Genomic DNA, 27312 nt, shown 5'->3' on the forward strand with positions numbered 1-27312 from the left:
ATAAGAAGTAGAAATTGGGCATTTGCAGGTTTACTGACAGTGCAGCACCCATTTCCACCCCACCCTGCCACAAAAAAATACCACCTTGCAAGAAGTATTCTAGTCAACTCTAGCATGCCACTGGAAAGGGATCTGTGGCATGAGTCTTAAAATAATCATTTCAATATACATGATGTATTTTGAGAGAGCTGCTTTGTTTCATCTTAGACTAATTAAATTGTTTTGCATTTTTCATGCACATACAAGGAGATGCAAATGAATGTCGTGAGAGAATAAAACCAGCCGAGTATAGGATATGCAGCAATTCATCCATCTTCTAAATAAGGTATACACAGGAAATTGTGAGTTGGCTATATTTGTTGTAAGAAACAGTTATTTTCCAGCATCATTGAAGGGGACCAGACAAGGGCCAGAGGAAGGGAAAAATCAATGGAAACATTCATCTGGTATCATTTGTCCTAAAACCAGTGAAGAATCTGATTTTTAGCAGTTGGTCTTTTTCTGTAGGATCTTTTAGAAAAGAAATTTCTAATTCATAGTTTCTCTCACTAGCTCATCGGGCAAACTGAAATGCAGTGCCAAAATTAGAATTTTTTTGGATAAATAATGGTTCTCTGATGGTCATGAGGTTTTACTAATCTGACCTCATTACTGTGATGTGGTATCTGAATATTTCAAATCAGTGTCAATGAAGTTAGCAGAGGTTCACTCTGAAACTCTCTACCAGCTAAAATACAGTAAATGTGGTTGTGTTAGAGTTTAGGCACCTTGGCACAATGAAAAATAGGACTAATTCGTATGAATGAGTCTCCAGTTAGATAGGCTTGGCTATTACAGTTTCTTGAGGAGTTTTCATTTAAATAGCTTTTCTCCATCACACTACAGGAGTGGTCCAATAATTGACAGTTACATGTTTGCAGAGCCATTGAGCCAAGACCCATGGCCTGTCTTGCCCCAGCATCCATACCTCTCTTACATTTTATCTCTGGGAAGAGTTAAACATTTTAGAAGACCAACATTTGTGATCAAAAGAAGAATTCAGGGATCATTGTAGGTTTGTGTTTCTCTTCTTGCTCGATCTTACATTACAGATCTCTATTTGCGTACTTTTGTCAAGCAGCTATTGAAATGTAATGCGACTAATGAAAGTGACGGAGAAGAATCCAAGCACAAAGCGATTCTCCTGCTTTGGGTTCATCTTCTGCAGTGTTGGCAGCTACTTAGTGCCACTGAGGGTCGTACAACCTATTTTCCCAAAATTGGTTCCCAAGATTGTTTCTAGGTGCTATGCTATAAAAAGGGATCCATGATTAATTAAAATGGGAAATGCAGTTGAGTAGTTTTGTGTTTTTGTTTTTAATAGTGGACTTCTTAGAGCTGCTTATATGATAGTATTTGTAGTGAGTCTCTGCAGGAGGACTATAATATGTAATGTTTCCCCATGGAACAACCTGCATCATCCCGTCTCTAGATGTACCAGATTAGCCCTCTGGCAAACTGTTGCCCATCATAAACCCATTCGCTCCTATATTACATTTCAATATCCAAAGTGAAGTGTTAAGATTCTTCTTACCCTCCTTCCTGTCATACTCTCCACTCTTCCATAATTTCTACAAGTATTCACGTCAACCTTTCTTTTTAGATTTCTAGCTCCTAGTAGGCAGAAGCTGTTTAATTAATTTTATATATTTTTTACTTCACCTAACTAGCATGGTAGTTAAATGCTTGGTACCTAATTATGTTCAGTAAATGTTGGATGAATGAATAACAGACACTCCTCACATTGTACGTTAATTTCATTTCCCCATAAAAACAGCTGCCTTAATGTTCTTTAATCTGATTTCACTTGTAAGGAAATGTTGGTTGGTATCCATAGAATCATAGGGGTACAGCACAGAATGGGTCTTTGGCAAGTTTCACCCAAATGATTGTTTCAGTGCCTCTTTCCCCTTTGTTAGTGGAGACCATCATTTTTTGTTTATGGTTGATCATACTCTCAAAAGGTTGAAGAGTCTTCATAATGACAACGTATAAACACAAGATTTGCAAAATGTAAATCAATGTCCCAACATCTGGTCCTCAGCTTCTCAAAATGCAGGCTAAACATCATTTGCTGGGTCATTTGTCTTTCCAATTATTATTACTTACTATTGGCAAATTTAGTGGCTTTAAAACAATTATTGCCAGACTTTGCTTCTAGTTTATCTTTCTTATCTTATCACTTAGTTGTAACAGATGGAGTGTGTCACATAGCACCCAGCCCTGGATATATGGAGAGAGTGCTAAAAAGAATCTGAAATGGCCTCTGGAGCCAGGCTGTGGTCAATTACTTTCTTCATTCTTCTCCTTAAGCCTACATCTCCCTGCCACCCAGCTTTTTGAGATGTAATTGATAATAACATTGTGTAAGTTTAAGGTGTATAATGTGATGATTTGATATATGTATATATTGCAATATGATCACCACAACAAGATTAACACCTCCATCACCTCACATAGTTACAATTTTTGTGTGTATTGTAAGATCTATTGTCTTCTCAACTTCCAAATATATAATACAGCATTGTTAACCATAGTCAGTCACCCATTACATCCCTAGAACTTATAACTGGAAGTTTGTACCCTTTGATCACCTTCACCCAACCCCCCAATTCCTCTCCCTCCCTGCCCCTGGCAACCATCAATCTACTCTGTTTCTGTGAGTTTGATTTTTTTTAGTTTCTACATGTAAGGGAGGTCGTACAGTGTCTTTCTCTCTGATTTATTTCACCTAGCATAATGTTTTCAAGGTTTTTCCAAGTTGTTGCAAATAGCAGAATTTCCTTCTTTTTTATGGCTAAATAATATTCCATCAAAATATACATACCACAGCTTCTCTATCCATTCATCTGCTCATGGACACTTACTCTTTTTCCCATATCTTGGCTATTGTAAATAATGCTATCAATATGGGGGTGCATTGATTTCTTTGATAATGAATTAATTTCCTTTGGGCACATACTCAGAAGTAGAATTGCTGGATAATGTGGTAGTTCTACGTTTATTTTTTGAGAAACCTCCATAGGGCTGTCTATAATGGTTGGACTGATTTAAATTCCTGTCAACAGCGTACAAAGTTCCTTTTCTCCACGTCCTTGCCAGCATTTGTTATCTCTTGTCTTTTTGATAATATCTATTCTAACAGGTATGAGGTGATAGCTCACTGTGGTTTTGATTTGCATTTCCCTGATGATTAGTGATGATCAGCACATTTTCATGTAGCTGTTGGTTATTTGAATATCTTATTTGGAAAAACTTTTATTCAGATCCTCTGTCCATTTAAAAATCAGACTGTTATTATTATTTACAATTAGGTTGTATGAGTTCCTTATACATTTTGGATATTAATCCCTTAGATATGTTGTTTACAAATATTCTCCCATTCTGTAGGTTTCCTTTTCATTTTGTTCTTTCTTTTTTTAAAAGATTTTATTCATTTGTCAGAGAGAGAGAGAGAGAGCGCGCACACACAAGCAAGGGGAATGGCAGGCAGAGGGAGAAGCAGGCTCCTTGCCGAGCAAGGAGCCCAATGAGGGTCTCAATCCCAGGACCCTGGGATCATGACCTGAGCTGAAGGCAGATGCTTAACCAACTGAGCCACCCAGGCATCCCTCATTTTATTTCTTTTGCTATGAAGACACTTTTAGTTTGATGTAGTCCCAGTTTTTTTTGCTTTTGTTGCTAATACTTTTGGTGTCAGATCCAAAAGTCATTGCCAAGACCATTTCAAGGAGCTTTTCTCCTATGTTTTCTTCTAAGAGTTTCATGGTTTCAGACATTTTAAGTCTTTACCCATTTTGAGTTAATTTTTGTGAGTGTTGTAAGATACGGGTCCAGTTTCATTCTTTTGAATGTGAATATCTTGTTTTCCCAATACCATTCATTGAAAAGACTATCTTTTCCCTGTGGAGTATTATTGGCTTCTTTGTCAAATATTAGTTGACTGAATATACCTAGATTTAGTTCTGGGGTTTTGATTCTATCCCATTTGCCTACATGTCTGTTTTTATGCCAGTACCATACTGTTTTGATTACTATAGATTTGTAATAGCATTTGAACTCTGGGAATGTGATTCTCCAGCTTTGTTCTTTCTCAGGATGGCTTTGGCTATTTGGGGTCTTTTGTGGTTCCGCACGAATTTTAGAGTTTTTTTTTCTATTTCTGTGGAAAACGCCATTGGACTTTTGATAGGGAGTGCATTGAATCTGAGGATTGGTTTGGGTAGTGGAGACACTTTAACAATATTAATTCTTCTAATCCATGAGCAGAGGATGTTTTCCCATTTATGTGTGTCTTTTTCAGTTTCTTTCATCAGTGTGTTGAAGTTTTCAATGTAGAGATATTTCACTTCACTTGGTTAAATTTATTCCTAAGTATTTTATTGTTTCTGATGCAATTGTAAGTGGAATTGTTTTCTTGATTTCTTTTTCAGATAGTTCATTGTTAGTATAAAGAAACTCATATTTGTATGTTCATTTTTTATCCTGCAACTTTACTGAATTTGCTGATTAGTTGTAATTATGTACCACTATTACATACTAGAGAATCTGATTTTGACTATATATTTACCATTACAGTGATTTTTACATATTCATACATTTTTATGGTGTTAATTAGCATCTTTATTTCAGCTTGAAGAATGTCCTTTAGCATATCTTGTAAGGCAGGTGTAGTGGTGATAAATTCCCTTAGCCTTTGTTGGTTTGGAAAAGTTTTATCTCTGCTTCACTTGTGAAGGACAACTCTGCCAGGTATAGTGTTCTTGATTGACAGTTTTTTTCTTTCAAAATTTTGTAGGTGTCATTCCACTCTAGCCTGTCCTCTAGTTTCTGTTGAGCAATCCATTGATCATCTTATGTGGGTTCCCTTGTATGTAGCTTGTTTCTTCTCTCTTGCTGCTTTTAAAATTCTTTGTCTTCGTTTTGACAATTTAGTTATAATGTGTCTTGGTGTAGCCCTTTTTGGGTTCAACCTATTGGGATTCCTTGGGCCTCGTGAATCTGGAAACCCATTTCTCTCCCCATTTTGGGGATGTTTTTGGCCATTATTGCTTTAAGCAGACTTTCCCTGTTTTTTCCTTTCATCTTTTGGGATTCCCATAATGAGTATATTTTTTCTTTTGGGGACTGCCCAATTCCCACAGGCTTTCTTCACTCTATCTTTTTTTTTTTTTTTTTTTAAGATTTTACTTACTTATTTGACAGAGCGAGACAGTGAGAGAGGGAACACACACAAGGGGAGTGTGAGAGGGAGAAGCAGGCTTCCAGCCAGGCAGAGAGCCCTATCTGGGGCTCGATCCCAGGACCCTGGGATCATGACCTGAGCCGAAGGCAGACACTTAAGAGCTGAGCCACCCAGGTGCCCCCTCTTTCATTCTTTTTATCTTTTTGTTCCTCTGACTAGATAATTTCGAATGATTTATCTTCTAGTTGCTTGTTTCCTCTACTTGGCTGAGTCTTGTTGAAGCTCTCTACTGAATTCTTCAGTGCAGTCATTTTATTCTTTAGCTTTAGGGTCTCTGTTTGGGTTTTTTGTTTTGTTTTGTTTCAGTTTTTTCGATGGTTTCTATTTCTTTAACTTTTCATTTTGTTCATGCACTATTTTCCTAATATTGTTTAGTTGTCTCTGTGCTCTTGTAGTCTGCTGAACTTCTTTTAGAGGATTGTTCTGAATTCTTTGTCAGACAGTTCATACATCTCCATATTTTAGGGTAGTTATTGGAGCTTTATTCATTTCTTTGGATGGTATATTTTTCTGATTTTTCATGGTCCTTCTTTGTATTGGTATCTGTGCATTTCAGTAAGTGGTCTCCTTTTCCAGGCTTTATAGGTTTGCTTTGGTAAGGAAAGACCTTTACCAGTCAGCTGGTAGAATTTGTGGGGAGGAGGGCTTACTATCATCATCTCTGTGTGGGCAAAGCCTCTCCATGTGCTCTGAGTTTGCAGGGGCGGTGCTGCTGCCTGGTTTCTATGGCTGGATGGGACTGCTGGTTGGGTTCTGTATTCAAGCAGGGTGGCTGGGTGGGCTCACTGTTCAGGCGGTGCTTCTGGCTATGTCAGAGTTAGTGGCTCAACCCTTTCACTGTCAGGTTGAGCCCCTAAGTCTGCAATCAACTCTTGGTTGATGAGGTTGTGGACTGTGTTCCCTGGCAGGGTGGTACCACTGGGTGGACACCATGATTGGGTAACTATGAGAGGGACTACAATCTCTCCTGGTCAGGTAGCCTCATGCTGTGCTTCCCAACTGGATGGTGCTGCTGACCAGGCTCCATGCTCAGGTGGGGCTGCCAGCTGTGCCCTGAAGTTGGGTGGGGCTGCAGGCTGGGCTCTGTGACTTGGTAGCACTGTGGGCTGGGCTGCAAGGCTGCCCAAGGTCATTCTTCAGACTCCCTGGTTATGTGGAGGTAGGGTATATGCTCAACAGTTGGGTAGGGCTGCTGGCCAGTTTCTCCACCCAAGCAGAGCTGTAGGAGGGCTTCTCAGCTAGCTGGGTTCTCTTGTCAGGCTTCCTTGATGGATGGGACTTGAAACTATGCCTAGCAGTTGGGTAGGGCTGTGAATTTGCTTTCTTGCAAGGTAGAGTGGTAGTATGGCCCACTGACTAGGGACCCAAATCAGGCAGAACTGCCAACCAAGCTCTCTGGCCATATGGGGCCCCAGGATGGCTTTGCAGATGGGCATTCCTGCTGGTTGGAGTCTTTGCTTAGGTACTGCTATAGGCAGGAACATGGTCTGCCAAGGTTTGAGTGCTGGTTAATGTAACACTTGCCTCCCACTTCTCCATCTCTATCTGATTCCTAAGTTGTCCCCAGGAGGCAAGACCTGAATGGATCTTCCAGAAAGTGTCCTACAACACTGGAAGAGTTGGCTATCCACCTTGACTTTCTTTTCTCACTGGAGAAATTGTAGTAGGCCTGAGAGGGCACTCTTGGGGCAGCGCTGTGTCAGCCTGGAGGAGGGGTGATGCAGTCCAAGTGTAGCTGCTCCTCTTACTGTACTAATGTGGTCCTTCTCAGTCTCTTTTGTTCAGAGGGGCCATCAGCTTCACATCTGGTTCTGGGATTCCCACAGTCATGACTTGTCTATGGATAGTTGCTAGTTGGCCTTCTTAGGAGGGGGACTGAAGTTGGGAATGACTTATCTCACCATCTTGATGACCTGTTGCAGCTCTGATCAGTCATCTGGTGTGGCATAAGTTAACTTCGGTATGTAACCAAACAACTATGTGTGGTTTTCTCATTTAAGTTGTAGTAACTCAGAGCTTGTAGTTCTCACTGAGCAGAGATTGGAAACTAATTACTCATTTATAAAAGTTAAGAATAAGATAGTTTCTTCAAAGTTTTAACTTTATGCAAAAGAAGTATTTCTTGGATTAGGAAGCATGGCTTTGTATCAAAGCCACCTGATTCTGATTGCTCAAGAAGTATATCTCCTGCTGGTACCTTTAGTATAAGTGAAACGGGAATTACTCTTAAAAGCTTTATAACATATAGTGTCAAGGATGTCTGGGGAGAAAATTTATAACCTGGGCTCAGTTGGGCCTTGAGATGATACTGAACAAGTTTTTTCAGGTAGTAGGAAAGGATTTGATGCCACGAAGGAAGAGACGAATCACTTTTAAATGGGGAAGGAGAACTTGAGTAAAATTATTCTGTGCATTAGAACCAAATGAAAAGAAAAGGCCAAATGTTCCCTGTGGTTTGAGCTTCTATCAATAGTACAGAACAGCTTGGTAACCTCTTATTAATTGTAAGAAAGGAGACCAACATTTCCTGATGACTTATTTTCTGGCAAGCTCTCTGCTAATGCTTTGCTATATATTAAAGAATTGTATTTCTATAAGTAAAATGTGAGGTGGGTGGTAGCTACCTCATTTTAGGAATGATGAAACTATTTGTTAGACAGAGTCAGTCACCATGTCTCCATAATTAAGTTAACAGCTCACTTAGGCACAGAAGTGTCTAGTCTCTTGATTATGTGTAAAGAAGGACATTGGAAAGCAATACTGTAGTTGGCAAACTTTACCTGTAAAGGGCAAGATATTAAATATTTTGGCAATTGCAGGCCATAAGGTATCTGTTGCAACTGCCTAATTCTGCCATTGTAGCAGGAAAGCAGCCATAGATGATCTGTAAATAAATGGGAGTGGCTGTTTCATTAAAGCTTTATTTACAAAAACAGGGATTGGATTATTGTTTGGTGACCCTGTGTTAGGGGAAAAAAACTTTATGGGAGAAGATAAAGCTAATGTGTTTTATCAGTAAGAAACATGAATTCAAGCTTCACACTTGGCGTGCTAACTGCTCGATAATTATTTAACAAGTTAGATCCATGAGCCTATATTTCTGCTGGTTTGAACAAATCTACATAGACTTTGACTGCATTATAAAAAAGATATGAAAAATTGTTCTTTCTAAACTAGGTTGCTTGTTATATCTTATGGACCTTGGAGCTCTTTATCAGTAGGGGAGCTGCATGATGTGGGTGGGTTAGGCTCAGTCCTATTGGAGGACATAGGATTAATGGCATTTGAGATGTACTTCTAGGACATAAAGGCAGAGAGATTAAGAACTATGAAGGAACAATCAGTGAGTCCCAGTGATTAATGGAATGTAGTGGTGTGGAAGAAAAGGTTGAGAATGGCCCCACAGTTTTGAACTAGAATGATCAAAAGAAGAATAGTAGCAGCAGCAGCAGCAGGAATGCCCTAGCTGAGCTCTGAAGTCACAAGAAGACACTGCGACTGGATTTTGCACATTATTAAAGATAGAGTACCCTCAAGTTCTTTATCCCTTCCTCTTTCCTTGACCTCTGATCCTTTCACTCTAGTCTTCCTCTTTTCCCTACAGTGTCAGATTATGCTGTGTCACCAGGGAAAATTTCTGATTGAGTCATTCAACCAAGTCAACAATATTTATCGGATAGCCACTGTGCACCAAGCATTGTTGGGGGCACTGTGCCCAAGCCTGACTATTGCTTTGCTTATCTCTTTGCATGTTTAGGTAATGAGAACAGCGCTGGTGTGTTTTAAACACTCTAGAATAGATCCTTCCTCCTGTGCTGCATTTGATAAGTAACTGCCATTCAGTTTGTTTGGTTACATCTAAAGCACAAGCCAAGACTGCATTTTTGGACCAAATTCCTGTGTGTGTGTGTGTGTGTGTGTGTGTGTGTGTGTGTGTGTGTGTGTATGTGTGTGATTGCTTAATAAGATTTTGAGCAAAGCTTTAGAAAACTCTGTGTGATGAGGTTCTAACATTTAACATGGAGATTCTGAAGCTCATCAGGCAAAGAAATCATCAAGGCCAATGAAAATACCTGCTATGGTATCATCTTCAGACAGATAATTTATTACTATCCAGAGCAGAAACAGACCTGAGCCTTTGGAATTAGCAACGGTTTAACTAATTGCTTCTAAGATTCTGGAACATAAGGTTTCAGCATTCCATTCTTTTTTAATATTTGATGTCAGTTCCCTGTGAGATCATAAGCAAATACGGCTCCTGTTGATTAGTAGTAGCGTGTCTACTAGGGGCAAAGAAATTTAATATGGGCTTGGGAAGGAGAACACTTTAGGGCAAGATTACAGGTACATGAGTAATGTGAAGAAAGGAAGTTGGATGGATGAGGGAAAGTTTCAAGGTTAGTTTATGAGAAGAGGACAGAAATGGTACAAGAAGGGAGGGAGAGCGAAGAGGTAGAAACAAAGGGCGACTGCAAGACTGGCATGACAGTGGGAAGTCCGAATGAAGAGCCCTGTTACTGCACCACTGTCCCTGGCATGCTCCTAGTCATGACAGGCAGAGGGAGGGTGAGTTCTATTGTGTTCAATGGCCATTGACCTCACCCTATAGGTGGTCTTTAAAAAAAATGGTGCTTAGAAGTCTCAAGAAACACTCCTCCCCCACAAAGTCCAACCCAAATCTGGCTGTTATCTGAAGCAACATATTCTTATATAAAGCAAAGCTTTCTTTATTCTTTTAAATAATGTTAAGTCTGACCATACCATTGAAGCCTCTGTAGATGAAAATCCCTTAATCAAAGTATGACAAAACTGCCCCCAAGCACAATGCCAAAAAGCTTGAAAGAAGAAGTGTTACCTGAAATTCCTTTCAAGTTAGCTTTGAGAGGATCAAAAAGATCGGTGACTCCCCAAGAATTTAAAATGCTTTTTAAATTGAAATGATTTTGGATCCTGAATCTAAAAAACAAAAACAAACCATCAACTTTCATTTACCAATCTCATTTAAAATATTTTCAGACACACCACATGACTGCCAAACTCCCTAACTTGGAAGTCAGGGATCTCCAGCCTCATTTCCAGCTTTATTTTTCATTGCTCCTTCTCAGAAACCCTACCCACTGAGTAGTCTGACCACACAGGGCTCTCTTCCACCTCTATACCTTTGCTTTTGCTGTTCTTTCCACCCCATCTCCTTTGATTGCCTTTGAGTTACTACCATTTCCTCTGAGCTCAATTCAGTTGTTATCCCCACCTCTCCTCTCCAGCTGTTTTGTGTCCTTTGGTTGCTAAAGCCCCATTAACACTTTGTTCGTTCTGTTCTTTTGGTGTATGGAATATTCTGCTTCCTACTACTGTTATTTATACTTCCTATTACTGTTATTATAAACTACTTGAGAAGAGAGGCTATCCCAGTCAATTTTTTGTTTCCTAATAGTAACTAATTAATGAATGCTTCCCATGTGCTAGACACTTTGACAAGGGTTACATGTGGATTATCTAATTTCATCTTCACATAACTGTGTTATTATTATCCTCATTTTACAGATGAGAAAATTGAAGCCTAAAGAGATTGAGACACTTGCCCAAGATAATGTAATGAATACGTGGTGGAACTCAACTCACAACAAGGCTGTCTGAGTGCAGAACCTGTGCCCTTGGCGTCCGCACTCTGCTACCTCCCATCTCCTGGGGCATCTCACATAGTAGGTGCAGAAAAGAAGCTGTTGATTGACAATTAACAGTTCATGTAATATGTTCTTTGCCCTCCACACTCTTGTGGAGTGTCTCATGTAATATGTTCATATTTGATAAGACGTATTTTTGTGTTTGCTGTGTGCAGTGTGTGCCTTTGATACACAGGAGGGAAGGAATGCAAGTTAAAGCTTTGGTGTTCCTAATAAGTCCTGCAAGCAGGAAGAATCAACACACCAACTTTGTAATATTTCTTCAAGGGCAAGGCATTTAAAATTTTACTGTTGAAGGATCCTTTTAAAGAATTGCTCACATTATTTTTCTTTGAAAATAAAAAAGTTTGAAATGGAATTTAGATGATTTTTTTCTATAAACTATGCAGAACTTGTAGGGAAGTAAAAATACTGGACAAGACCATTTAATATTAAAGATCTTCATTGCCATACAAGACAATGTGACCAATATTTTAAACACGACTATCATATTTTCTCATAAATAATATATTTTGGATCTTTAGAATAGTTTCCCAAAAAGGTACATATGCTTTCTCCAAATATGCAGACATTCTCAAAAAAATTTTGCACCACCTCTTCTGAAATTTTCTCAAATACTTAAAACACATCCGTTTTTGGAAACTCTTTTTTTTTTTTTAAAGATTTTATTTATTTATTCGACAGAGATAGAGACAGGCAGCAAGAGAGGGAACACAAGCAGGGGGAGTGGGAGAGGAAGAAGCAGGCTCCCAGCGGAGGAGCCTGACGTGGGGCTCGATCCCAGATCGCTGGGATCACGCCCTGAGCCAAAGGCAGACGCTTAACCGCTGTGCCACCCAGGCGCCCCCATTTTTGGAAACTCTTAATGCTGAAACATACTGGTTAAGAGCATGAACTTGAGAGTCCAGTGCCAGGTTTTGAACCCTGGCTCAGGCTCTTACTAGCTGAAGGAACTGGGGCAAGTTACTTTACATCTCTTTGCCTCCATTTCCTTATTTGTGAAATGAGCATAATAGTAGTGCTTATTTATTAGCTTTGTGAAGATTAGTGAAATAATTCTTGTAAAGTGCTCAACACTTTTCAACATGAGCACAGCTCATGCGCTTTACTGTTACCACTGTGGTTTTGTTGTTTCTCAGGGATATTGAGAAAAAGCTCAGGGATGTTTGAGCCAAATATGGTGATTATGGTAGGTGATAAAACTGGGTAATACCATTTTTAGTAACTAAAGATAATAGTAAGAGTGAGGTATGACCATAAAAGGTGAGAGTGATTTTTTTTGTTGTATGGCTATGAAGGCCAGCCCAGAAGAAATGCTACAAAAATATCTTGAGTAAAAAAATTGCCCTTTACCAAAACCAGACAATGATATCATGAGAAAAGAAAACTACAGACTAATATCTCTTATGAATATAGATGCAAAATCCTCAACAAAATACTAGCAAATTGAATCCAGCAAAATATAAATCCCACCATGACCAAGTGGGATTTATCCCAGGAATGCAAGGTGGGTTCAACATACGAAAATCAATCAATGTAATACAACACCATATCGACAGAATAAAGGACAAAGGCTACATGATCATCTCAATAAATGCAGAAAAGCATGTGAAAAAAAATCCAACACCCTTTCATGAAAACAAAAAAAACTCAATGAACTTGGATAGACGGGAAATTTTTCAGTCTGAAAAAGGGCCTCTACAGAAAACCCACAGCTAGCATCATACTTAATGGTGAAGACTGAATGCTTTGCTCCTAAGATCAGAAATAAGAGAAGGATGTCCACCATTTCTATTTAACACTGTCCTGAAGAGTGTGGAGGGCAATTATGCAAAAAATATAAATAAAGTGCACCCAGATTAGAAAGAAAGAAGTAAACCTATCTCTACTCACAGACGACTTAGTCTTGTATATAGAAAATCTTAAGGAATACACACACAGAGTGAAAAAATTCTTAGAACTAATAAATGAGTTCACCAGGGTGGCAGGATATGAGATCAAGGTACAAAAGTCAACTGTGTTGTGTTTTTTTATATTAGCAATGAATAATCTGCAAATAAAATCTCATTTATAATAGCACCAAAAGGAATAAAATACATAGAAATAATTTTAACAAAAGAAATGCAAAACTTATACACCAAAAACTAAAAAACATAATCGAAAGAAGCTAAGGAAGATATAAATAAGATGAAAAAAGTTCTGTGTTCACAGATTGGAACAATTAACATTGTTAGACAGCAATATTCCCAAATTGATGTACAGATTAAACACAACCATCATCAAAATCTCAGCTGCCTTTTCTGCAGAAACTGATAATCTGATCCTAAAATTCATATGAAAATGTATGGGACTCAGAATAGCCAAAACAATCTTGAAAAAAGAAGAACAAAGCTGAAGGGCTAACACTTCCTGATTTCTAAACATTATAGTAATCAAGATTGTGTCATACTGGCTAAAGTATAGACATTTGTGCATATAGAATAGAATTGAAAGTAAACCCACTGAAATAAACCCATTCATTTATAGTCAATTAATTTCAACAAAGGTATACAGAAAATTCAATGAGAGAAAGAATAGTCTTTTCAATTAATGGTGCTGGGACAACTGGATAACCACACACAAAGAATGAAATTGGAACTCTATCTCATAATACGTACAAAAATTAATTCCAAATATAAGAGCTAAAACGATAAAATTCCAAGAAAAAGCACAGACATAGATCTTTGTGACCTTGGTTAAGCAATGGTTTCTTAGAAATGACATCAAAAGAAGCACAAGAAATAAAAGAAATAAATAAATTAACTGAACTTTCTTTAAAATTAAAAAGTTTTGTGCTTCAAAGGACACCATCAAGAAAGTGAAAAGACGACCCACAAAATGGGAGAAAATATTTGCAAATTATAAATCTGATAAGGCACCAGTACCCAGAATATATAAGGCACTATTACAACTCAGCAATAAAAAGAACCAATTTAAAAGTGCAGAAAAGATTCAATAAGATATTTCTTCAAAAAAGATATGTAAATGGCCAGAAAGCACATGAAAATACCCTTGACGTCATCGGTTATTAGGGAAATGCAAATGAAAGTCACCATGGAAACCACCTCACACCAACTAGGATGGCTACAATAAAAAAGATGGGGTTTTTCTTCTTCTATAGCAGGTGTTACACACTGCAGTGAGGTCAGACAGGTTGCAGCTTTCTTGCCTCCAGCCTGAGAAGCCAAAACACAGAGGAGGGCATTGCTGGAAGGGAGAGGAGGTAGATGTATCCGAACTAATGTAACTAAGAATAACTATATACTTCCTGAATGTACACTCTATAACATCCCTACTTTTTAATCCTCCCCTCCATTCAGAAGGACTTTAAAAAAAGAACCGTAGTAAAATATACACCGCATAAAATTTTACCATTTTAATTGCATAATTCAGTAGCATTAGGTATATTCACATCACTGTCCAACCACCACTATCCACTCTGGAAACTTTCATCATACCAAACTGAAACTCTGTACCGCCACACAGCCCACATGAAGAGGGACTTATCAAAAAAGAGACAAAAACAAGTGTTGACAAGGGTATGGAGAAACTGGAACCTCACAGATTGCTGGTGGGAATGTAAAACGGTATAGGCCCTTGGAAAACTGGCTGGTGGGTCCTCAAAATATAAAACGCAGAGTTAACACATGACCCAGTATTTCCATTTCTGGCTATATAACCAAGATACCTGAAAACCTATAGCCACACAAAAATGTGCATGTGAATGTGTTCCAGAAGTCCAAAAGTGAAAACAAGCCAAAACCTTTCCAGGCACTTAAATGTCTATAAACCAATGAATGGATAAAGCAAAATGTGGTATATCTCTACGATGGAAAATTATCCCACCATAAAAAAGAATGAAGCACTGATGCATACTAAGACAAGGATGAACCTTAAAAACGTTATGCTAAGTGAGAGCAGCCAGATGAAGAAGGCTGCATGTTGTATGATTTCACTTATATGAAATGTCCAGTACAGACAGGTCCACTGAATGCAAAAGTAGATTAGTGGTTGCCTAGGACACTAACGGGGAGAAGGAATGTGGAGGGACTGCTAACGGGCATGGAGTTTCCTTCTGAGGGGATGAAAATGTTCTGGAATTAAATAGTGGTGATGGTTGCACAACTTTGCCGATATACTAAAAACCTCTGAATTGTACACTTTAAAAGAATGAATTTTATGGTTAGGTGAATTATATCTCAATTTTTTAGAAAGAAAGAAAACGTCCACAGAAAAACATAATCCACACATGATGACAATTAGTAACTCTTTGAAAGGAAGGTCAAAACTTCCTTATATATGAGACCTGATGGATTTTTAACATACTTGTAACAAACAAAGAGAAAAAGAGATACAAACAAAAAACAGACTCTGAAATACAGAGAACAAACTGGTGGTTGCCAGAGGGTAGGTGGGTGAGGGATGAGTGAAATAGGTGATGGGGATTAAAAATACACTTATCATGATGAGCACTGACTAATGTATAGAATTGCTGATTCATTATACTGTACACCTGAAACTACTATAACACCGTCCATTAATTATACTTCAACAAAAAAATACTATTACTTCTTAAATATACTTCCATTATCAGAAAGAAAACGCTCATGCTTAGCTTCCTAATATGTCGATCTAACAACCAAGTGTCTTAGTCATTAAACAAATATATATTTGGGGCACCTGGGTGGCTCAGTCATTAAGCGTCTGCCTTCGGCGCAGGTCATGATCCCAGGGTCCTGGGGTCAAGCCCCACATTGGGCTCTCTGCTCAGCGGGAAGCCTGCTTCTCCCTCTCCCACTCCCCCTGCTTGTGTTCCCTCTCTCGCTGTCTCTCTCTCTCTGTCAAATAAATAAACAAATAAAATCTTTAAAAAACAAAACAAAATATATATTTGACATTATTAGTCTTTCTTGTGGGGCATTACATTATTATGGATATAAATGACCCTTGTTAACACTTGTTGGCTTTCTTGATTATTCTTTTGGTATTCTAATATCTCTAATGAAGACTAATTGTCCCTATACATTTTATTTCATTTCTTAATAAGTAAAATATTATTTTGGAAACTAGACATCTTCATTCATCCAGAATCTACTAATACACTGTTTGGTGATACTTAACCCAAAGGCACACCTCCTTGCCACATGATTTTTACACTGCTACCCACAGAGTGCCAAAGGTTTTGCTCTTGCTAAGTGAAAAATGCAGGCTGGCTGTAAAGCAGATCATAGTAAATGATGACTGAATGATTTACAGAACTAGAGGGAAGTTCTTGCCCAATACTTGACTTGTGTCTACCATGGTCCAAAGTTTTGTACCCAAATTTAGACCTAAAATAGTTTTAATACTTTCTCTATTTATTCCTTCAAAGGTTTGAAGCTGTTTCTTTATTGGTGGGTTTTGCTTGTGAAACAGTCTCATTTTCCTAAAACCTTCTATCCTTCTTGGACGGCAGGCTCAATAGTCTTAGGGAGATAAAAAAAGAAATCTATCAGGATAAGGCCAAGTGTTAACCAATACTATGTTATGATCTCTGCCTTCCCATCCTGTCCCCGTCTTCGGGGTTTTTTGGATCATTCCTCAAGCTCTGGGTGCTCTGAAGGTGGAATCAGAGGTGGAGGGCTCTCAAAGGAGCTGGGCATCTTGCTGGGGGCCTCTTCCTCACAGCAGCTGCTCCAGGATGAGGCCAGCCATCTGTCTCCTCATTCAGAAAAGACTGGCAAATTCCTGCACCGGGTTGCACTTTCTCTCTACTTTTCACATCGAAAGCTCCTCTTCCTTCCCTGAGCTTCTCTCAAATATAACAGAAAGATTAGAGAAGATCTGTTGAAATATCCTGTCTTTGTGTTTTCATTTGGGGTCTCCAGATATTTGGTTTGGAGAGACACAGGCTTTATCTTAGAGTTACTTTCACCTTCTGCCCTGGCTATCCCGGATCCCACTTTAGACCTTGGCCCTTAACTCACTGGGTCTCTCTTTGTGTGTTTTTATTTCAGTGTCTGGGGTTATTTTTAACTCCTCGAAGGAGCACTGCCAAGACCTCTGGCTCAGTGCTGCTGGGGGCCTGGTCAGCAGAGGAGGCCAAAGCAGCCAGTGGTAAGGAGCACGAAGAATCCACATCCCGAACCCTCGGACAGCATTCCTTGTTTAATGCTGGTCTATAAATTAATTACAAGTTTACTCTGATTTCAAATGTACCAGAGAAGCTTATCATTTAAAGATGTTCGATAAGGAATTCTTTGTCAAGTAATGAGCTTTGCAAATAAGTTTTGCTTTGGAAAAGCAAAATCTAGAACCATCATTTAACTTTTTGACAATTTGTATTTGTACCTTAAGACTCAATCTATTGAGAAAGAAGGAGAAACTTCAGGACAGAGACTAAAAGTCTTGAATTTTTTACAACTTGCTTTGCCTTCTGATCAGAATTATATTGGTATTTGCTCAATTACATAAACTACCTCGCCTCTTTGGTTTTGGAAAAATGACAGTTGTATACTCTTACGATGTGATAAGATTTGGGGCACATTCCGCCAAGGTAACTGCACTGTTTTTCTTTCCCTGCTCAGACAACTGGTTGTAGCATGAAGCCTGGGAGCTCCAGTCTGGCCCAGTGAAGGCAGAGTATCTTCTCTTGAGTAGACCCCGGGAAATTCTGTTCCATCTGCATCCTGAGCTAGTCAGCAGAGACTCTGACCCGGACCCCAACTCTAGGGTCCTTCTTGGCCTAACCTCTAGGAGTCAGACCACCCGGGTCCTCTAATCCAGGCCTGGCCAACTGGCTCCTGTATGGACGACGCAGCCACTCACCTGGGCAGGAACACGTCCATTCTGGCTCTCCGGAGGCTGGAGGTCCAGACGTGGAGAATGCTGGCTGTGAGCTGTGGCTCAATGAGGCTCAGTGGGGTGTCTTTGTCCCGTGGCAGAACCAGGAGCAGACTCACTGTGCTTCCCAGGTAAGGCAGCTCTAGCACCCTCACCGGATGGCCTGCAGAGTCCTGAAACTGGCCTGGGGGTTCAGTAGAGGTGGGGGGGGAGAGGCTTTAGTTCTGTCCCGCAAGCCGGGGAAGGGCCACCCAGGCGCCCTGTCTTAAAGGGGAAGTCATTCCAATCCTGGCCTTTTGTGGCCATGTGGGGACCCAGCCTCTTTGTGCCAGATCTTTCTTTCAACAAAAGCTCTAAACCCAGATATCATATAAAATTGGGAAATTATATGCAGCTGACAGTCAGATAAACCAGCATGGGTCACAGCAGCAACGGGGAAAACACTGGGAACAAGAACTATAATAGTCATAAATACATATTTACTTATCCAATTGACGTTCTTCCGCTCTCATCTTGACCTCTTAATAATTACTGGTCGAATAAACAAAGGATTAAATTGTGATGAGCACTCACAGCGCGTCCCGCATGGAATCAAAGCCGGATTATAGCAAGTTTTCTAAATGCTGGCGTTCCTAAAACACTGTCTCACTGGCTTTTCCCTAAATGGGAACAGAATTAGTCCCACAGCTGGAAGGGCTGAACCCGCAAATGAGGGCTGCGAGAGAAGTGTGTGGGAACAGGTGGCTGGGTCCTCTCTCCTCTTCTTCTCTTGCCTTGCTGGGGCTCCACGGAGGCGTCCACACCTCGAGCCAGCCTGCAGGGTGGGGGCTCCTGATGCTGGCTCGGCACTCTGCACACCTGCGCCCTAGTGGGCTGGGATGAGTGACCATCCAGGCAGCGTGGGGAAGCTCATGCAGGTGCACTCTGAGAGCTTTCTAGACTGGACTCTCAATCTTCTGTCCTTTCTCAGCACCAAACCGTGAAGTGGCTGTTCATTTTATGGGGGGTGCCTGCAGGGGTGGGGGTGGTTTGGTCCAAACATTTTTGGTTTTACACTAACCCCTCTTACTAGGTGCAGGCGGAAAGCTCAAGCATTAAATTAGGTTTCTCTTTCGTCCTTTCCTTCCTCACTGTCCTCCCTGGGTCTTCCTGCCCCCTGGGCTCTCCTTACTCCACACACACCTCACAGCAGAGGGAAGACAGAGGAACACTGCGGATCCTTCTAGAGCAGACACGGCCCTCCTCTCCCCGCCCACATTGCTCCCGTGTTCCTCTCACTTAAGATGGTCCCACCGGTAGGGAAGGAGCTCACCGTAGTTGACCTCGGCCATTTGGTACATCATGGGCACCTGGAGGACGAGGCCCTGGGCGCCGGTGAAAGGCAGGAGCTGAGTGTCCGCGGAGGAGAATCTCTGCCGCCAAGTGCTTTGGAAGGACATGGTGCTCACCAGTGCCAGCTGGGCAGGGGCAGCACCGCCGCCATGCTCCCACACTGGGCCACCTGGCTCGTCACCTGCAAGCGAGACAGCGACTGTGTTGCCGAGACCGGCGCCCCTGTCCTGGAGGGTTCTGGGGCATCCCCGAGGTTGGCTATGTAGCATGCTTGTTAGTATCCTTAGTCGGGGAATTGTAGCGTTTGTAACTAGCTGTTGCTGAAGACCGTGCTTCATCCTTTGCCGGGCGGGTGGGAGGCTCTCATTGGTCCCAGCTGGGCGTTTCCCAAGGGCCCTTAGGCACGCACTGCTCGGGCCTGGGAGGAGCTGCGTGGTGGTCCGGCTGCCGCGCGGTGTTCCCCCCTCCCCATCCCTCCCCCTCACCACCCCAGCCGCCAAGCCTCATCCCTGGCAGAGCCTTTGCTTAGACAGTGACGTTCAGGGCACAGTCTTTAAATCCCCTGCATCACCGGAGAGAAGGCAGCAGGCTCAGGGACGGTTGTTGCCTCAGCCCTTTAGTAATAAAAACACACACTGTGCTCTGTTCTAAATGCTTTAACAGACCCTCACTGGCAGGGGTTCAATGGTTTTCCCCAGTTTTACAGATGGGGCACCAAAGCTTGGAGCAGTTGTCCCAGGTCACACACTGGTGCGTGGCAAAGCCGCCAACCACCCAGCTGCTCAAGACAGAGACAGAGACCTCGGATTTGAACCCAAGCAGGCTGGCCCCAGACTCCAGGCTCTTCCCTGGCTGCCCTTCCTCCATGGAGGACAATCAGCTAACTGTGTGTCGTTGCCCCATCCCCGCCCCACAGCACAGTGAATTAAACACTTAAGTACACTGAAAAGACGTTATGAAACACTGGAGAAAACTGACAGGGAGTTATCGATAAATACCTAAATGTTGGCATTTTAACTCTGTGCACTTGTCCACACCCGTTTTCAGTTCAATCACAAAGTACGCATCGCTTCCTAGTTTGTGTTTTAAACAACACTGGGTCTTGCACCTTCTCCCTATTTCTGTAGGGATTTTGTAATTATCAGGAATGCTAGAGGCAGACTGGGTTGGGATCCTAGCTCTGTGCCTCAGTTCCTCTCTCTGTAAACTGGGGACAATAACAGCACCTATCTCCTGGGATTGCTGTGAGGGTGAACAGAGGTAATGAACATGGGGCACTTAGAAAAGTGCTAACTCAGTAAAGGAACCTCAGTAAATGTAATAAATTTCACCATCTTTAATAATTCCAACTGCATGATATGCAGGTCCTATAATTCATAGACTCATCCCCAACTGCTGGGCAGTTAGGTTATTTTTAAGTCTTTTTCTAAGACTAAATGCCTTATTACATACAACTTTTTCTCCTCTTGAATTATTTCCTTAAGCTAAATTCCAAGAACTTCTTTGGCACCTATGTATTTTGCTGTCACAGAATGTTAATTGTAGATGACAGCAGAGCTTGGTGGCGGGGGGGGGGGGGGGGCGGTCAGGGATACACCTTAAGGGGAACAGGTGCATAGAACAAAGCCTGCAGGGCTCTCCTGGAGGTAGGAGGCTCTGAAAAGTCCCCTTCTTTGTGTGCCTGGGAGGGCATGTACAGAAGGAGGCCAAATGTCAGCTTTGCTTTCTTCATAGAGCACATCATTTAAGGGTAGGTCTCCCAAGAGGACAACCTTCTGCTGCTGCAATTGAGGGTGACCTGAGTGTCTATCCATGTGACTTCTGACCTGCAACGCTGAGTACCTGTGTTTATAGCCTTCTGACATCAGCCTCACCGAGGTGAATGGTTTCTTTTACCTGTGATCTTCCTAGAGGCCCATTCACTGGCCTGGAGGCTGGTGTGGTCGGGTTCACTGAGGTGGGCTGGCTCCACGCTGCTGTTGGCCCACCGGGAGACCTGCTCCACAAAGCAGGGGGACAGTGGCGTTCCTGCTTGCACAAAAAGGGTGCAGGCCAGCTCCATCTTGGTGCCTCGGCCGGAGCTGGGTAGTGTGGCGTAAACAGCGTGTAAGAACTCATTCACTCTTTGGTCTGTGAGAAAGGTTTGGGATAAATTGACAGTGGTGAGCGTAGGCAAGGAGTTAGCACCCTCTCTCTGCGCACAGTGCCCTGAAATGGGCCCTCAGCAACACCACTCTTGTCTCAGGTTCACCTACCAATTACAGTCGATTTGGATAAGTCATAACTAAATTGCTCAGGAGTTGGCCTGGGTCCTGGGGGGAAAGCGGTGCAAGACCTGAGAGAAATCAAGCTGTGATTAAGTCAAATAGAAAATCACTACCAACATCCCAGAGGCTATTCCTCCTCAACTTCTTGAGTCAGACATGTTGAGCCGTTACATTGAGAGTAGAGAGGGCTGGGAAAACTGCAGGTCTGGTGTGCAGGGTGATGGGGTTTCAAATATTTAAGAAGTCGGTCGATTTACGGAGAGCATCCTAAATAACCATGACAGATGGTGGCCACAGGGTCGAATTGTCCATATATCTTGTACAGGGCCCTAGATCTGTTCCCACAACCGCATGTCAGAAGCCGGAGGGACATTTAGGTGTGGCCCCTTTCAGAACTATGTGAGAAACACAAAGGAAAGGTAAGAATGCCTCCCATCCCCGTCTCCCTGAGACCCAGTGGACAGCTGATGCTACTGACGCCAGCAAGAACCTGCAAGAATGTTGAGGAAATAATAAGCATCTGAGAGAGTCAATAGTTCCCACCTTCTTGGATGGCGGCTGGACTTCTGTTTATTTACTACTTACACAGGAGATTGCTTCCTTCTCCCCATAATCAATAGTGGATTTCTTTTTCATGATGTTATTTACAAGCTGTGGCTTTTAGTCTGCCCTAGGAGAGACTCCGGAGCTGGAGCAGGGCCTCTCCCCCACTGGTGAGTCAGGGCACAGCTGAGTATCCTAGGCTGCCCCTGACACATGGAAGCTGGGCTTTTCCAGCAGGCAGGTCCCCTTCCTGTGCAGGCTGCCTCTGGTACATGGCCCTTCCCTTGTCCTCCTTGCCTCTCCTTCCTCTAGGCACAGCCCCGTGGCTAACCACAGATCGGCCCTGGGAGACACATGCTTTGCGCCTTCCTCCTGCACTGCCCCGGCCTGGCTCTCCCAGGGCACCTGTTGGAAGGACTCTCTGACAAGGCCTGGGGTCCCTCCACACCAACACCCGTCATGTGTCAGAGGCCAGGCCAGGGGATGGCAGCAGACCTCCAGGTTGCTTGGCCAAAGTTCTATGGAGGGGCACAGTCACCCAGAATACACCCTGGCCAGGGCCCCCGCCACCGGGTTACAGATCACAGCTGTGCACGGATTTCACTTGCCCAGAAAACTGTCACGACCAAAGCACTTCTTAGAATCCACAACTGTAAAAAACAGACTCAAGGTGTATATCTTGTGAATCAGAGCCTAATTCCGGTGCTTTTATTTTAATGAGAAAATAAATGAATGAAAAAAATGCCTATTGCCAGATTTTCCTCATCATGTACCTGTAAAATGGCGGCCATCTGGAGGGACAAGGTGAGACATTTCACTGGTCCATAGTGTAGTAAATTGGCTGCTGAAAGCTCTTCACCTGAGCCTAGTGTGTCTGCCCATTTGCACACGGGAAGAGCTTTTCTAGATGCTGCTGGAATATACGTCGCCAGTATAAGAAATACTGACGGTGTTCACAGACCCTGTGCTACATTCATGCTCACATTTAATCCTCTCAACGAGCCTGTGAATTCACTGCTATCGTGACCCCCATTTATAGATGAAGGAGCTGGGCTCAGACAAATTAATACTCTTGCTCAGTGCCACCGGGTGGTAGGAGGTGGCCCTTCGGCGCCCTTCTGCCCGTAGGTGAAGGACAGGACACCTGCTCTGCTCTGGAGAGCCGCCTCCTCTTGTCAGGGTCTGGCGCACACAGCCCCCTATTTCGCGGTGTTACTGTGAGCTTCCCGGGTCCTTGGGGCAAGAAGGACTGATGACGTGAGCCATGACAAACTGCTCCTCTCTGGCAGCCTTTGAAAGAGAATCCTGTCACTGCTGCCTGAATTCCCTTCCCTCCCCCTCCAGAGAGCATCTTTCTTGCTGGAGGGCAGGCAGGTAGATTGTACAGAACCCACGAGGGAGGGAAGGAGGAGGAAGGAAGCTCTGGGCACTGCCCTAGATCAGGAATGTAGTGAGGGCGGTGAGAGGGTTTGAAGAGAGGGTCTCTCAGATGGCCACAGGGTGGGAGGAAAGTGCTGGAAGAAGAAATGGTATTTTCTCATGAATTTCTCTTTCTACAGATGAGCCTTTTAACTCACTGGAGAGACCAGTGTGGAGAGTGCCTTCCTTTTGAGCCCATCTGCTGAACTGAACTTCTCGAATGGGACACGGAATCTGGTGACACCTGACTTTGTAAGGTTAATGAATATAAAATTCTCAAACTACAGCCTTGGTGATGCTAATGTTTTACTTGCCGGAGAATTATCAGAGGGCCGAGTTGAGGATGGCGTCAAAGGGTTTGGTTGGGCCGAGGGAATAATGGGGACGGCTCTGATTAAAAATAAAAAAAGGCACGATACTTACATCTTTATGTATCTGCTCAGGGGCTTAGAGTGGGATGAAGGAATTGTGGAAAGAACATAGGGTGTGGGGTCAGAGACTCTGGGGCTTGAATTCTGGCTCTGCCACCTGCTGAGTCTTGCCAAATTGTTAACCTCTTGTTTCACTTGTAAAATGGGAATTATTAATGTATGTGGTTTCTATGAGGATCAAATGATATACTGACTGGAAAAGTGAAATCCATACCATTATCAAACTGAATTTTTTCCCAAGAGCCAGGCCACCTTCATTTCTGAGACTTCTGTTCTTGGCATTATTCTTACGCTTAATAGAAAGCTATAAAGTATTCTCTTTTTTTTTTTTAAGATTTTATTTATTTATTTGACAGAGAGAGAGACAGCCAGCGAGAGAGGGAACACAAGCAGGGGGAGTGGGAGAGGAAGAAGCAGGCTCCCAGCGGAGGAGCCTGATGTGGGGCTCGATCCCAGAATGCTGGGATCATGCCCTGAGCCAAAGGCAGACGCTTAATGACTGCGCCACCCAGGCGCCCCTATAAAGTGTTCTTTATTAAGTTACCTAGAAAAGCACCAGAATTCCCTCAAACTTAGAACATCAGGAAATTGTGTGTTTTGTGTGGTGAAAACAAGGCTGCTCTTTAGGGAATACCACTGGTGTCCGTTCTGAGTCTCATGCTGTGCTTGTATGACCAGCAGGTGGGAATCCTAGCAAAGCTCCTGGTTGTCACGTTCTGGCTGGAAACGCAGTGAGAACGAGACAATGCTGATGTGCCCCACTGCAAATGTGGACAGGTCTTTCTGTTGATTAAACAGGAACAATGCCCCAGGACCCTGGAATGTGCTCGATACTGTTTTTTATACATTTTATTGCCCTGTATTGACTTTTAAAGGGAAGACTGGGCTCGGGCAGGTAGTGGGCACTGATGTGTTATTTTAAACAGTGCGCATGGTTCTCTGAGCGAGGTTGGGGTGAACCAAAGTTCCGGGGTATTCTATTAACTGGAACTCTAGAAGTGGCACACCCTATTCATGTTAGTTACCCATGGCTCTGTAAGATAATAAAGCAGTTTATGGGTAAAAAAAGGGGTGGGATTATGTCCCACAGAGTTTGACTATTAAGCATTCTTGACATTTGATAATTCTCGAATGGGGTCTATGGAAACCCTGTTCATCATATTTGATTAGCCAGGTACTGTGACTATACCTGACAACAGAGAATTGGCTGTAGTTAGTTCCCTTTCTCTGCGGTACAGCTACACGTGCATTTCTCTCTGTCCCCTAATCCTGACTTTTGTGACACTCTGTTTTAAGGCTGAAACGCCTGTCTCTCTTTCACACGCCTATTTATTCTTCATAACTCAGCTCAGATCCCATGTCTTCTGGGGAGCTTTCCTGATCTGCCAGTGGACTAAATCATTCCCTCCCCTCTACTAACCTGTTTCAAATAAATACACTTCCTGGGCCGCATTAGAGTGGTATTTCTACGTGCATCGTTCCTAGGAGACCGAGCTGCTTGGGTTCGGGGTTCTCCTGGTCTTTCTGGATGCTGAGTTCCTGGCCCAGCTCCAGCTCCTGCAACAGGAGCTCAGGAGTACTTGATCTAATGCGGCTGAAGCCTACGTCTGGGGATACGGGCGTTCCTGTGATAGTTTTCCTGAGAAGAATGAAGCTGGCCTGCAGGAGCGCGGGACCTATTTTGGTAGGGGACAGGGCGTGGGAGGGAGGGAGACGGGGTGTAGGGCTGGTGCTTTGCTCCCCGACATCTTCAGCGTTGGCCTTTACTTGCCACCTCAAGATTCTAGCTTGAAGGAAGCTTTCACCCGGTACACTTGCTAGAACAATTTATATATATATAATATATATATATATACATATATAATTTATACAGTTGCAGCTCCCATCCTTTATCATTGCTATCCTATTCCAAGATAGAGAAGCAGAAGCCATGTGCATGCGTGTCTGTGTTAGCATGGAGCTGGCAGGTGGGCTCCGGGGTCCGGCACGGAGCCAGAGGCCCCGAGCGTAGGCTAGGTGCGGCTGACCTGGCGTTCACAAGACTCGTGCCGCTGCTGACAGAGCCGCTCTAAACTACGTAATCACAGAGTTATGTGGCTAGCGATGGCACTGGCTAGAAATCACAGATCTATGATAGTAGGTGGGCCAAGGGCACGGGCTCTGGAACTAGACAACCCGGGCTTGCGTCTCAAGTCTGCGCCTTACTAGCTGCGTCACCTCGGGCAAGTTGCTTAAACTCTCGGTGTCTATTCGCTCATCTCTAAAATAGGGATGATTTATAATTTCGTCATCTCTCGAGGCTTAGCAATTGTATATGGTTTCTCTGAGCATCAGAAGACATGATGACACTTATGTTGTTCTGACAATTGATAAAATTACCTTAAATTGCAAGGTGCTTTGCACACTTGCTGGCACCTGGTAGGCTCTGCCGAAGGGCTAGTAAAATGAAATTGAAAAATTGCCCCGAAACCTGAGGTTGGAAGGGAAACTCAGAGATCATCAAGGGGACCACGATCGGAAGTTTGAAGGCCGCCCGGGGCATTCCTTCCTCCAGGTGGTCTCCCTTCTCTACCGGCCGTCATGCGGCGCCCGCTGCTAGATTCACAGAATGCCCGGCTCCTGAGGCAGCCTGGGCGGGAGCGGGAGTGGGAGCCGCAGCGGGAGCAGGAGCGTGAGAAGGCCTCTTACCGTGGATGGTGTAACCCAGCGCCTGTGCCAGCTGCCGGCCAGTGTTCCCTTGGGCTCCAAACTGCAGGATCTCCAGAGGGAGGGACACGCCGGCAGGAGAAATGACAACGTTGCTGCCATTTCTAGGGGCTGCCGCGTCCTGGTAGAGGCGAAGCGCAAGCTCAGTCTTCAGCAAGGTCAGGTCCTCGCGGAGGTCGCCGTGTCCTCCATGGAGGCAGGGGTGAAGCAGGAAGAGCGTAAACAGGGCCGGCCGCATGGAGGCAGGGAGGCTTCCTGCAGCGCAGAGGGAGGAGATGCAGGGTGAGGCCTGCAGTCCCCCGCGGCAGAGAACTGCTCTGTGCTCAGGGCTGACAACGGCCGAGGGAGGTGTCCCGGGGCCAGTCCTGCTCCCCTGGCCCCGGCCTCGTCCCACACCCACTGCCTTACTGCACGCTGATGTGTCTGCATTAGAGCACGGGCGTGAAGCCACACTGTGAGCTGAAAGGATTTTAGGTTGCTTTGTCACTTACTGAATGTGTGACCTTGGCCAAGGCCCTGGTCTGGTCAGAAGTAAACCACTGGGTTGGAAAAGAAACTAAGAAGTACATTCTACTCCTATTTCTTGGTATTTAGCCAGCTTATAGCTGTGCCATGTCTATCATGAATAATAATAATTAACAATAAAAATTATACAGTACATTACAAAGGACTTTGTATTTTCTCAGTTAATCATCACAACAGTCTTACAAGGTAGCTGTATTTCCAATACAGGGAGGATGAGATTTAGGGCCCTTGGTGAATCATTTAGGAAATACATGGGCTAG

At 43.1% G+C, this 27312-nt stretch overlaps 1 protein-coding gene across 1 annotated transcript in view; it reads right to left on the reverse strand.

Moving 5' to 3' along the window:
• Positions 1-26765, reverse strand: part of SERPINE3 (serpin family E member 3) — a 28959-nt gene extending 2194 nt beyond the window's left edge. Inside the window, exons 1-5 of the mRNA XM_008706888.2 lie at positions 26510-26765; positions 21058-21291; positions 19142-19342; positions 17815-18013; positions 10140-10240 (exon numbers count right to left, since the gene is read on the reverse strand). Of these exons, the coding sequence (XP_008705110.2) occupies positions 10140-10240; positions 17815-18013; positions 19142-19342; positions 21058-21291; positions 26510-26765 (991 nt within the window). The remainder of the gene's footprint in view (positions 1-10139; positions 10241-17814; positions 18014-19141; positions 19343-21057; positions 21292-26509) is intronic.
• Positions 26766-27312: the final 547 nt, after the last annotated feature.

Source organism: Ursus maritimus, unplaced genomic scaffold (genome assembly GCF_017311325.1).
Source record: "Ursus maritimus isolate PB19 unplaced genomic scaffold, ASM1731132v1 scaffold_10, whole genome shotgun sequence".
Classification (NCBI taxonomy): Eukaryota; Metazoa; Chordata; class Mammalia; order Carnivora; family Ursidae; genus Ursus; species Ursus maritimus.